At 34.3% G+C, this 14360-nt stretch overlaps 1 protein-coding gene and 1 pseudogene across 1 annotated transcript; both read left to right on the top strand.

Annotated features, from left to right (window-relative positions):
• The first annotated feature begins 282 nt into the window (after positions 1–282).
• Positions 283–2310, top strand: LOC143576268 (amino acid transporter AVT1I pseudogene; annotated as a pseudogene).
• Positions 2311–10495: 8185 nt separating this feature from the next.
• LOC143576252 (uncharacterized) lies at positions 10496–14153 on the top strand. The gene is made up of 4 exons (XM_077060386.1): positions 10496–10670; positions 10802–10946; positions 11822–11893; positions 11987–14153. The coding sequence occupies exon 4, from the start codon at positions 12550–12552 to the stop codon at positions 13996–13998; it is 1449 nt and encodes a 482-aa protein (XP_076916501.1). The 5' UTR covers positions 10496–10670; positions 10802–10946; positions 11822–11893; positions 11987–12549; the 3' UTR covers positions 13999–14153.
• Positions 14154–14360: the final 207 nt, after the last annotated feature.

Raw genomic sequence — 14360 nt, 5'->3', positions numbered from 1 at the left:
ACCCTACCTCTACAGCTTCCTCCTCCCTCAACACATGTTTTAACGGTCTCAATGCTCTATCAGGTATGTTACTATATATGTATGCCTTAATTTCAATGCTCAAAACATGTCAGCGTTTGTTTGCTTGTTTATCGTGGAGGAGACATGCATGCATCCTTAGGGCTTTTCTTTGTGTTCGATCACATAACCAAAACTTTTAAAAAAATATTGGAAAAAGAGAAAAATTAAGGATGATCAGTGAAAGTCTTACTTAAAAAGGAAAGGAGTATTTTACAACCAAACATGTCATTTGTTTTGTTCTCAGGTATCAGAATCATATCAGTTCCATATGCAGTGGCAATAGGAGGGTGGTTAAGCCTGTTACCACTTTTGACCATAGCCGTCTCCACTTTCTTCACCGGTTTACTCATTAAACGATGCATGGACATCGATCCCACCATAAGAAGTTACGCTGACATTGGAGGTCGGGCATTTGGTAAAACCGGTAGGATCATAGTATTACTCACCACAAACCTAGAGTTGTATTTGGTTGCTACAACTTTCTTGATCCTGGAGGGGGATAACTTAAGCAACTTGTTTCCACACGTGCATTTTGATATTTTTGGGTTTCATGTAAGTAGCAAGAAGAGCTTTGTTATCATGGTTGCTTTGATCATACTCCCAACAACTTGGTTCAATAATATGAAAATTCTTTTGTATATATCAACAGTTGGGGTCTTAGCATCTTTTGTCATCTTAGGCTCGATCCTTTGGGCCGGTAAGTTTGATGGCGTTGGGTTTCAGGAAAAGGGGAAAATAGTAAACTGAAATGGGTTGCCTTCTGCTTTGTGTTTGTATGCATTTTGCTATGGAGCGCATCCGGTTTTCCCGACTTTGTATACTTCCATGAAGAACAAACATCACTTTTCAAAGGTACTTGCAAACATAATTTTGGCAACCAGTTGCATGTTATCCACTTGACATATTTACACTAATTTATTTTGTGTGACGGTTTTACTCGTTAGAGAAAAAACATATCCGATTCCACCAATTTAGAATTGTGACCTCTAAACTTGATTAACTTTGGCTCGTTTATCTTATGAGGGCTCAAGATCAACTTGTTTCATGCTCTATTTTAAGGCTTGAACTTGACTCGTGAGTAGTTTTCATGCTTGTCAGGAGTGAGTCATTTCTATTTATTATTTAATTTTTATACGCGTTATTTTAAATATATTTATAATTATAATTTTTTATAACTTATAAAAGATTTTTTATTTAGTTATTTTCATCATAAATTTATTATGTATAGTAATATTATTATCTAAATATTTGCGATATACCTTAAATAAATGTTATATTAACAATAGGCTTATTTAGGATTAATGCATTGCCCATTTGAGCTTAACACGTGAAGTGTGGGCTCGAGCTTATTTTTAATGAGCCGATCTTCAATATCTCACGGAAGCCTTAGCTTGTTTACGCCCCTAGTTGTTCTAAGTATGTAAAATTATAAACATCTTAATTTGCTACAAAAGTTGAGAGGATAACTTTCTAATATGTGTTTTAAAATGCAGGTGTTGTTGTTGTGCTTTGTCTTGAGCACAATGACATACTCTTCAATGGCAATTGTCGGTTACCGAATGTTTGGTTCAAAGGCCGAGTCACAGATTACCTTAAACCTTCCTACCAACAAATCAAGCTCCAAAGCAGCTATATTCACCACATTGGTGATCCCAATAGTCAAATACGCGCTACTAGTGATACCAATTGAGAACACAACTGAAGACCGGTTCCCATTGTTCAATATAAGAACTTATAGCCTATGCATAAGAACAACACTCGTAATAAGCACAATAGTTGTAGCCATCACCTTCCCTTTCTTTGGATATCTGATGTCAATTGTGGGAGCGCTTTTAACTGCCACGGTGTCCATTATATTGCCATCATTGTGCTATTTGAAGATATCGGGCACTTATAGAGTATTTGGACTCGAGTTGGTGATGGTTGGGTTCGTTGTGCTCGTTGGGATGATTATTGCAACTTTGGGTACGTACACATCTATGGAAGATATTGTAAGGAAACTATAAGCATGGAATATCTTTCACTCTTTGAATCATTCTCTAGTGATAGTTGTATTTTAATTTTGTTTATGATGTTTAGAAATATACATCTTTCCTTAAAACTTTTGGTTGGAGCATTGAATGTTATTTTATCAAATTATAAGATAATGATTTGTTTTGCGCGTATGCAACACAAATCCCCAATTGTTAAGCACAAGGTACAGTTAACTTTCACCAAATTATTACTAATTTAGGTTAAATTGTGCTGAGAACTGTTCAAATGTGTAATGACCTGAATGGCTGATTATATGATTCTGATTCTTATTAAGTGGATCAAGGATTGATTTAAAACTTGCATTTAAACACCCTGTAAATGTAAAATGACTTAAATGTATCTGGTTTTACTCAGTTGATTACATACATGATTTGGATTCTTGATGGATCAATAATCCTCATCTGACCGGTCGGTCGATAAAAAATTATAATTGAGGTGGTGCTTAATAACATAAAATTTGAAGTTTGTAACCAGAAGTAAAGCTTGGTCCTTTTTTGTTTAAACTAGGATTTATTATTCTTTTCTTGTTTATATACACTGCATTTTTGGTCGCCTTTTGTTATTTCTAGGCATTAAGAGTGATCAAGTATGCAGTAGGAAAGTCGGGTGCAAATTTCAAGAGAGAAATGCAAATAAACTCTGTGGCCATCCGCGAGCTAATTCACCATAAGGGTCAACCCGACCCGTTAAAGGGTGACACCTTTAATAAATCCGTCAGGGAAACCGCCCGAGAAGCTTTAACAGCTTTATTTTCGGGAAAGACACCAGTAAACCACCACCTAACGAAGGTCTCGTCCAAAGAATACAAGGGTTTGTAAATAGCAATTTTGACCCTCCATCAGATGACAATAAGTCATTCAACTTTGACCCTCTTCAGGTGTTTTCGACTGAGGCTTTAAAGTTGGATGCTTTAGCATTAAGTCAAGCACTTGAAGCAAAGATTCAATCACATATTTGTCAGGTATGCGTGTGACTAAAATCTTTTGATTTTATAGGTTAATGTAACATGCAGAGGTGGTTGCGCTTTTTAAAGGACCAAACGGACACTAACAAGGCATGTTCACGTTTGGTTGTTTGTTTAACTTACCGAACATACGATCGAAAACAGTTAAAACAAGCTAGGTTTTCTTTTTCATGTTTGTTTGTTTGTTAAGACCATGAGTATGCTTGTGTTGTGTTTGTTAATGGTATAAGTTCAAGAGCGTAAGCGAACAAACATAATTGGACATTGATGAACGAACATGACCGAGCGAACACCAATTAAAAGTAAATGTAAGCATCAATATGCTGGGCCTAAAATTCCAATACAGCAAGACTAAATTGTAAAGAGTTGATATTTCAATTTCATAAAACTAAATACGCTGTAATAGCCTCAAGTACTTTAAATGAATATATAAACAAATGTAAATAAACGAAATTATACTAACAAACATAAATGAATGAATGTTTGAAACCATAAATGAATGGATGAGGCATCTGTTCATATTTGTTCGTTTAACTAAATGAACTAAACATTTAGTCCGTTTACAGGCCGGCTTAGTGGTGGCAATTTTCACCCGGAGTTGCTTTCTAATGCAACGACCTTTTAAAATCATATTACATAAAACATTTGATAATACAGTTAATAATTAGTTATTGTAAGCATACTATTCATTTTATAAACAAATTACAAACTTTTGACAACCCAAACTGACTCTTTACGTATCCAACCCACCAATTTTGCCACTTTTAGGACTAGGTCGATTTATTGTTGTAAACAAAAAAGATTCAAGTTAAAGATGATAAAAAAGATAAAGTTAGGTGTAACAAACTCCCTTTGGGTAGGTGAGCACACAAAACATTACTCAGTTATTTCTCTATAAATTAGTTCTAAAAATTATTTCTTACCATCTCTAAAACACAATGGAAGCACAATGTATTTCACAACCAAACATGTTATTTGTTTTGTTCTCAGGTATCGGAATCATATTAGTTCCATATGAGTGACAACTTGAGGGTGGTTAAGCCTGTTACCACTTTTAACCACAGCCGTCTCCACTTTCTTCACCGGTTTACTCATTAAATGATGCATGAACATCGAACCCATAATAAGAAGTTACGTTGACATTGGAGATCGAGCATTTGATAAAACCGGTAGGATCATAGTATTACTCACCAAAAACCTAGAGTTGTATTTGGTTGCTACAGCTTTCTTGATCCTAGAAGAGGATAATTTAAGCAACTTGTTTCCACACGTGCATTTCAATATATAATGTGAAAACAAGTTGCTTAAATTGTCACCTTCTAGGATCATGAACGTTATAGCAACCATATACAACTCTAGGTTTGTGGTAAGTAATACTATAACTTACCTGTTTTACCAAATGCTCGATCTCCAATGTCAGCGTTACTTCGGTTCGATGTCCATGCATCATTTAATGAGCAAACCAGTGAAGAAAGTGGAGACGGCTATTGTTAAAAGTTTGTATACTTTCATGAAGAACAAACGTTACTTCTCAAAGGTACTTGCAAGCATAATTTTGGTAACTGGATCCATGTTATCCAGACATGTTTACACTAATAAGTTTTGTGTGTGACGATTTGACTCGTAAGAGAAAAAACATATCAGATTCCATCTATTTAGAATTGTGACCTCTAGACTTGATTGACTTTGGCTTGTTTATCTTATGGGGCTCAAGGTCAACTTGCTTCGTGCTTTATTTTTAAGGCTTGAACTCGACTCGTGAGTAGTTTTCATGCTTTGTCGGGAGTGGCTCATTATTATTTATTAATTTATTTTTATATGCATTAGTTATTTTAAATTTATTTATAATTATAATTTTTTTATAACTAACAAAAGATATATTATTTAGTTACTTTCATCATAATATATATATATATATATATATATATATATATATATATATATATATATATATATATATATATAGTTACTAGCTTTTAGCCCGTGTGTTACGCGGGTTTATTTAGATTTTTTAATAATTAATATTATGATTAATGTGTTCAGTTGAATCTCTAATTTTTTATATTAATTTAATTAACCTACATGGACAATGATTGTCGTTTTCAATGACATTTTGGTTGTAGATTTTTTGACCGACATGGGCTGTGGGGTTTCATTTAAAGTATACGTAATTGGTTAATGTTTGTTGGACGTTAGGGCTGGCATAATGGGCACTCATTTAGACACGACAAGATTTGTTAAACAAAAGAGTGCGCTATTCAATTTTATACTTTGTTAAAAATAATTAAAATAAGAGGTTAGAGTACTTCATTTCTCCTTGATACATAAAATGTATTAACTGTCATGCTTTAACCACCAAAGTGAAGTGTTAAACGAGCCGTTATCATGTTTAATACATGTGCTAATTATATCGTCTCTGACTTGTAAAAAAACAAAACAAAAAACTGAATAATGTAAAAACCAAACCAAAACGGAAAAAAAAAACAATTCATTACGCATCCCTTTTAGTTTTGTACCAACGATAAACCATATAGGTATAACATGTTAAATATGCATTCGCTATCAAAATGAAAATGATCATTACAAACTCCATATAATCAGACAATATACACTAAATTTGACTACGAAAGAACACCAATTACACGTTTATCAACAATCAAAAGCATAAATTGTGCAAAGCATTCTTTTAAAAGGGTTAAAATTTGAGTCAATCTCTCCACATTTATTGTTGCAGTATTACCTTACTTTTTATGTCCTTGATGCACCTTACCTAAAATCTTGGAAAATACCACCACATCTATTGGTGCTCTGAACCAATTGTTCGTTTACTTCGTGTTTGATCGTTTGTACGAACAGTCGAACACACATGAACACGCTCCGTTGGTGTTCTTTCGATTCATCCAATGAATTGTGATGGATGTAGAATATTAATGATATTATGAGAATATGATTATACCTCCTTCAACATATTAATACTCTGGATCCTAGTACATATAATACTCTGATGTTGAATCCTATGTTATTTGGTTCTCAACAGATTAATTATGCTGCAATGAGCAATCTTTTAGCTCAGCAGCAGTTTTTATCCACAATGAATAACTTGCAACCCCAGAATATTGGTTCAGAAAGTAGTTCTTCAGCTTTTCCAGATATATTTAATCCGGTTATTGCAAATCAAACCCCTACTTCAACAATGAGCAGTTCAAAGAAAGATGATACTAAAGCATTTGATTTCATATCTGTAAGTTTTTGTTACGTTTGTTTGATTTTGATATCAGTAAATTTTGCTATATTTTAACTTTATTATGGATTTGCAGGATCATCTTGCTGCAGCTCGTGACCCGAAAAGGGTAAACTAAGAGATTGAATATTTGAATGATTTGATATTGTGACTGTGTTGAAGTGCTTAGATAACTTTGTCATTGTAGTAACTGGTAAGGAATCAAAAGAGTTATATACACGAAATACATGCTATTCGTCATTTGCGAGTTTAAATTATGTACGAGTAACTTGAATGTTTTTTTAAAATTTATTTGCATTCTTTGGTCTGGATTGCTAAAGTATAGTAAGGAGCTAGACAAAATACAAAACAAAGTGGTTGACAGATTCATCATGTACCCCGCAAGCCGGACAACTTTAAGAGTCAATGTTGATACCTCGTTTTACCAAGAAGTCTTTTGATCGTGGTAACATTGTTCCCTTTGAATGCATGGTTTGTAGTCGGAGTTGTGGAGGTTTCGATGGCATCACGGGTCGAGCATATATGTTAATTATCTAAATTCTAGTATTTTCCTTTTTTATTGGTAACTTTCAATTTTATATACGATGAGTAAATGATTTGTGTTGTATTAAACTTGTATATTAGTTAACTTTCTAAGATTATATTAGAAAAATATGTGTCCAATTGTCCGTAGTTGTTCATTAAATTTATTTTACAGACTACTAATATATATTTACGTAATCTTTTATTCCTAAATATGCTCTAACTAGTGATTAAGAGTTGACGAATTGTTCACCTAGTGACATAAGTTCAAATCCAAAAAAGTTAAGCTTTAGACAAAATTTAGTGTGATATTTTTCATAGGTGTTTATTTAAACATTAGTGCAAGTTCAAATAATAAAAAAAAAGCTTTAAACAAATTTTAGAAATGGATTTAAAGGGTGTGATATTTTTCATAATTTATGTATTTTTAGTGATAAATAGTTTGCAATCATATAAAATAAGATATATATTTTCTCCCGTGTAAACGCAAGCTCGTAAAATCATATTACAAAGTTTATATAATTTGTATTATTTTTTTAAAAAAAATATTTCATTTAATATTTTAAAAACTTTATGAAGTTTGTTAAACTTTATTTGTTTTAATAAAAATTAAGAGACTGTGAAACCTATAAACGTTTGATATAATTTAATTTTCGGAATCTTTTGATACACAAAATGGATAACACAAAATCTTTTGATATGATATTTAACCAATGATGATGACTAAAGTAACACACCCTCCAATCCCGCATGTAAATATATAATTTTTATTTAACAGCCAATTTATTAATGGTAAATGAACATCCACCTAGCAAGAAGCTAGACTATTAACAATGATACACCTTGTTACATACATCAATGACACAAAATTTTTAAAACAAAAGATAACTTAGCCTTTTGATGTCCTTCTTTATTCTATTAACCGAATCACGTTTATTCTTGAATATAGTCTTGCTTCTTGCTTTCCATAGACACCAACATGTAATGATGTAAATATACAAATCTTACTTGTAAATTAAAATTTATTGAAAAGGAACTATTTTAATATCTTCACTTTTTTTAATAGTGTTTGGAACCACCCTTAATACCTGAATGAGTCTTCATGGAAGTAGTTGTCAATTGTCCATACTGATTTTGACGCTCTATCTCTGAATATTTAGTCTGAAAAAAAAAACCGAACTTATATATTAATTATTAGTTTTCTAATTCACAAACAATCTTTTCTTTAACTATCATAAATATACTTCAATCCTATATATACTATTAGTTAAAACTGTTATTGTTTTTGAATGATATTTATGATGAACAAAATTGGTAATATTTGACGAATGATATTGATGGACATTAAAAGCATTCAAAAACGTATCTCCCAAGTTTGCATTAAATTGTTAGTTGTAACAATTTCCTTTTAAGTTGGCAGACGGTGAGCACGAGAAATAGCATTTTTCAAACATATATAGAAACTGAATATTCATTTCCCTACAAAGAAGTTCAAAAATCACTTCTTACTATCTCTAAACTAAAGTAACAACACAGTGGAAGCACAATACGAGGAACATCAACATTTGACCACTGCTCTCGCTTCTTCCTTCCTCAACACATGTTTTAACGGTCTCAATGCTCTATCGGGTATGTTATTTCAATGCTCAAAACATGCATGTCGGATCCTTAAGGCTTTTGTTTGTGTTCATCCATGTTATGGATGGATGGTGGGCTTCTCTCACATAACTAAAACTTTTAGAAAGATATTGAAAAGTATGTAGTGTTAGGAAATTTAAAGGATGAGTAAAAGTGTTATTTAAAAGAAAATAAAAAAGATATTGAAAAAAGTATGTGGTGTTAAAAGATAACGGTTAGAGGATGAGTATGGGAAAAATCACAAAATTGTACATTTTGATTAATAAAATATTAAAATAAACAGACTTTTAGTCATTGAAACATAAATATGTGCAAGCCAGCCAACCACGGGCTAAGATGACTAGAATTGTGCTGGCATAAAAAAAACCCTCTAAAGTAAAATGGGTTCACAACAAAAAAAATCAAAATAATGCGGTGTAAAGAGTGAGGGAAATTTATTTATTTTTAATTAAGAGTTCAAGTTTATCTTTAATTGGACCTAATCAAAGCATGTGAGTTTTATTTAGAATTATATGTTTCTGTCTTGAGAGAGACAATTAACGTCATCATGTGTTATTTGGTTTGATTGATGATTGACACTTGATTAAACATAAAAAAAATAATAAATTAATAGTTCGTTACTTCTATTATGACAAAGTAACGACCACATATTATTCATTTCCTAGCGCAAGCGTTTAGGCTTTGAAAAAAAAAAAGAGATATCTATAACGAAGTAGTTAAAATTAATACTGTAATTATGTTATTATATATTTTCTATAATTAAACATGATCAATAATATATCATTATTTTTATTTTCTTTAATTGTTTACAAGAGAACTTGGTCAGTCAACAATGTTCAAAAGGGACAAAACAGACCAGTGCACGAATATATTCCCTTGGTTTTCAGTTGCTCTCTTGTCCTAACTACCAAACATAGATAGCTCGGTATGGTACCAGTATCGATCCCGAAAATTTCGATTTTGAAAATCGAAAATATTTGGTACCGGAAATATTTGGTACGGTACCGATATTTCGTGCAAAATTCGGGAAATACCGGTACCGTATCGATACCGAAAACTCAAAACTTGGTACAAATTCAGTATCGACGGTACCAAATCGGTACCGGTATTGAAAACGATTATCCCTACCACCAAATTCAATTATTTGCTCAACCAGTTTGTAGGTCTCACCCTAATGGTTTTGTTGCAAACTACATTAGTGAGGTTGCAAAGTGCATCCACCCATTACCACATGGGTACAAAAAGTAGTTAACTCTTTAAGAAAATTTATTCACTCTCTCCCCGTCTATTTTTTCTCTTTTTTTTAACGACCAACAAAAATATAATTGTTTAGGTACTCCGTACGGGGTAACCTAATGGCAAAAGGCTACCGCCAGCTGACACAACCTAGTCATACAGAACCCTTAAACGCCTCTAGCTTCGGGAAAAACCCACCCACCCGAAAGCTTACTAGTAAAGACGATTATGACGCTTTTCAAAGCCGGAAACATCTCTCCGTTCTAACCATCACCACACGTTGTTTCCCCTTTCATCCTTGTATTTGCAAATCTCCACATACCACGCCTTGGGATTCTAGACTTCTGGTTAACCACATTCTATAAATTGCCCGTTTAACCCCACCTAAACTCGTGTTTCTTTCTTAAAAAACTTAAAACAAGTATATTTCATTATTTCTTATTATAAAACATAAAAAAAAACACTTTATTTGTTTTTCTCTAAATAAAAATAAAATACCAGTCTTATTCTTTCACTTTCGTTCCAGAAAAAAAAACCATCACCCTCCTTTATTTAATTGTTTTGTTTTATTTCCTTCACTTTGACACATGGTTCACACACATACAACCATACAAGGCAAACTCCATTTATTAAAAAACTATATGAACCAAACAAAAAATAAATAAATAAAAAACTCATCTTTAATCTTTATGCACCTTGAAAATTGTGACTGAAATTACTTTAAATATATGTCATTGAAAATGGGGTCTGTCTATAGGGAATCAAGAGAGCTTCAAAAAAAAAAAAAAAAGAGAGAGAGCTTCAAAACAAAGATTCAAAGACCAGTAAACCACAAGACCAGACAAGAAAAACCAAACTACTAAATTATATAAATATATATTCCTTAAAAAAAACAAAAAACAAAAAACAAAAAACATATGTGGGTTGTGGGTGGAGGTGAGAGTGGGAAGCATCATCAGCATCATCTTCATCATTGTAAGCTCTTGTCTTGATGTTTCTTTTTTCCCTTCAAATATTTTTCTTTCTTTTCTATTTTGGCATGTTACATCTTTCTGTCATTTCTAATAATAATACTAATAATAATCTATCTGTCTGTCTGTAATCAGGGTTTCATTCTTTACTCCACCACATTGGGCTCCATGGTGAGTGAGTGGTGTTGAAGATGTCAAGATGCTATATTCAAGTAAACCCATTTTGGGCTTTCTAAATCTTGCAGCTTTTTCACATTTTCAGACACCAATATGCAAATAGGTGACTCTTTTTCAACTTTCTTGTTCTTGATTCTTGGAGTTTGTTGCTTTCTGTTGAATTAGACATGTTTAATGAAGTTGGGTTTTGCTTATTACAGTGTTTTTAAGTATGTAATGCTAGTGGATTGGTCAAGTCAAGTTAAGTTAAGTTAGGTTATTCCTGCACAGTTTGCCCTAATTGTTCATTGGTGTCTATGAAGGGGTGTTTGGAAATGAGGGGTTGACCCTTTTTGTGATTATGATTTTTAAGGTCAAAATAACCAGATTTGGAGAAACTAGTGTAAGATTACTTAAATACCCCTATCAGACTACCAAATTATCCGGTTTTGGTGTTTGGAAATGAGTGTTTGACCCTTGTTGTGAATGTGATTTTTAAGGTCAAAGTAACCAGATTTGGAGAAACTAGTGTAAGATTACCTAAGTACCCCTATCAGACTACCAGATTATCCGGTTTGGATTTTGAAAACGCGCATCCAAACACCCCTGAACTCGTAAAATAAGACGTGTGTAGATAAAGTTACTGTCTTTATCAGGATTAGTAGTTGCGTAGGGGTGTAACATTGGACCAATTTACCCCTTTTAGGATTGGATTATTAGATCATCAGTTGATTAGAGTCAGGTTAGGTGTGTAATTTTACATTTATTTAAAGTTTCACTTTTATACAGTATCTTATCTGCTTATCCATATTTAGCTATTTTGACACTAAATAATCAGAAAGCCATTATTATCATTGTGACAAATACACATCCAAACACAACCTTAGGAATCCCAAAATAAAATCTATGCTAGCATAACAGGTTAAAGATTCTTAAAAGTACTTTATTTTCATACTATACAGACGTATAAACGACATTATGTTATCCTTACATGTTTAGGTTCAAGTCAATACGATTTGGGTTCGGTTGGTGGACAAAGTTTAGATGGAAGTTTCAGAAAAACTGAATCAGGTTTGCACCATAAGTCTAATAATATGCAGTTAATTGTTTAGTTTATCCAACTTATAAGTTCCAACAACTAATTTTAAAACCTTCCAAATACAGTTATATCATCGCGCAGTGCATCAAGCTCAGAACAAGCATTAAAAACAACCAAAGAAATCGCAAGAAACCTCACCGACATCAATTTATTCACACACCACCTTGAAGAATGGGTCACAGATAACAGTTTTGCGTCACCATTTTCACTCGACGAGTTACAAAACCTCGATTTCGCATTGGAATCCGTGTTATTTCAACAGTTACACCGCATGCCATGCTCTCACACCTCAAAAGAACAAGAATTCTTAGCACTTGAAGACTTTTTGCATGCTATAACTGATTCTTTATGGCACACATTATGGGATGAAAACGGGTCATCCCCATTTTCGATATGGTGTCCCCGTTATTCGGGATCCAAATTTTACACAGTGGAGAAAGCAATAGCAAGAAGAAGACTCGATTCTCTATGTGGAGCTGCTTTAGTTTCAAGAAACGAATCTGACCCGCATGTAAGGTGGGACCAGGTCGTCCACTTTGCAGTTTTTGGGCCCGGTATTGTAAACTAAGATGGGTTAACATTGTCGGCTTCTTCTATATGTAAAGCTTTGTTTTTTGCTGCACGTATAATGCTGTCGAGAACGTTAAGCAAGTATACATCGGCTAGCAATGACTGCGCTTATGTTTTGGTTCTTGATTCCACTTTTGGTGGGGTTGTTAAACTCGAAGGCGATATGGGAAGACTTGAACTATTATCGGGTAATCCGTATTTGTCGGTGGTAAGTTGGATTATAAACCATGCAGAAGTCAAAGTTTCTCAAGTTGACCGAATTTGGAACAAGTTAGGAAATGCAAACTGGAGAGATTTGGGATGCTTGCAGATTGTTTTAGCGACATATTACTCGATCGCTCATTGGTGCGGTGAGTCGAAAAGGTCGTTAATGTCGCTAGCGACGGATCACAGTCGCCGCCTTCATCAAAGGCGGGTCGAGCGGCGGCTGGGAGGAGAAGGTGAAAAGATGATAATACCCTTTGATCATGAGGTTGAAAGCGTCGAGATTGTCGAGAAACCGAGTCAAAATCACAGGTTGAAGCTAGAGAAAGGAGAAATCTTGGAACTTGAAGCGGTTCAAGATCGGTTTCAGGTACAAGACTTGCTGCACGGGTGGAACGGGTGTTGTTATGAAGCGTTTTCATTAGAGTTTCCGACCGAGCCATTAATGTTGTATGTCGGGGCCCACCCGACGCGACTAGATCCGTCATGGGAAGATATGAGTTTATGGTATCAAGTCCAACGACAAACAAAGATTCTAAACATTTTCGCAGACCAAGGAATCTGCAGCAAGAATCTTCCTCAAATCGTTTCTCACGGGAGAATCTTGCATTCAGGTAACTGTAACCGACAGAGTCCGAAAGGGAGGTGTGATCACCCGTCATGTGGTACACCGATTCTAGTCGTGCATCCCACCGGGCAACCGCTGTCAACAAAATCCATCCCGTTTACTTCCGATGACGCGATCCGTTGCTGTCGTGACAGCCTGTCAGCTCTCAAAAGTGCCAAGTCAGCAAACGTCCAGCATGGCGACATATGTCCCGAAAACATAATAACAACAAACGGTTTTTACGTTTTGGTTTCGTGGGGCCGCGCGGTTTTGGACGATAAAGACACGTGTCCGGCCGTGAACCTACAGTTCTCGTCTGCATACGCGTTACAGCATGGTAAACTTTGTCCTTCATCGGACGCCGAGAGTCTCGTTTATGTTCTTTACTACATTTGTGGCGGGAAAATGACGGGTCAAGATCAGGTTGACTCGATCGAGTCAGCGTTAAAGTGGCGGGAAAGATGTTGGCGGAAGCGAGTGATTCAACAGTACCTCGGTGAAGTATCGTCTTTGTTAAAGGCGTTTGCAGATTATATTGATGGGATTGTTGGGACGCCGTACGCGGTTGATTATGATGTTTGGGTTGAGCGGTTTAACAAGGCGGTTGATGGCGGTAGGAACCGAGGGAAAGTGGTTGAACAGGTGGTTAGAAGTGAAGATGTTGGTGAGTCTTCTGGGATCAATGAGAGCAGTTGATATATTGATGTATGGTTTAGTTTGTGGGTTTGTGTAAAAACCGATTTTTTCGACTCGGGTTATGATTTGTTTTTGAAATCTTGGTGTTTTCAGCCATTGTTGTTGTGTATGATTCAAGCAACATTTTGCAGGTGCCTTGAAGATGATTTGAATGCTAAAAAGTTGCTTCAAAATCACAATATACAATGTGTGGAATAATGCCATCAAAGCAAAATATATTGTTAAATGATACAAGCTTTAGGTGTACAAATCACTCGTGTTACAAAAATGTATTTAGATTTTAGATAATACTATAACATAAGGTTTACACAGTTTTTGATTAATCAGTAGTTTAACAGACAAGATAATTTTAACAGACGAGA

Source organism: Bidens hawaiensis, unplaced genomic scaffold, assembly GCF_021521415.1.
Source record: "Bidens hawaiensis isolate Kalapana, Puna unplaced genomic scaffold, B.hawaiensis_p1.1 tig00028038_1, whole genome shotgun sequence".
In the NCBI taxonomy this organism is placed as follows: Eukaryota; Viridiplantae; Streptophyta; class Magnoliopsida; order Asterales; family Asteraceae; genus Bidens; species Bidens hawaiensis.
The sequence above is the reverse complement of the archived record's forward strand: the minus strand, read 5'-3'. Positions and strand labels throughout refer to the sequence as shown.

Bases quoted from the DNA above. Each gene is read 5' to 3' on its own strand.
- LOC143576252 (XM_077060386.1), top strand. From the start codon at position 12,550: ATGCTGTCGAGAACGTTAAGCAAGTATACATCGGCTAGCAATGACTGC.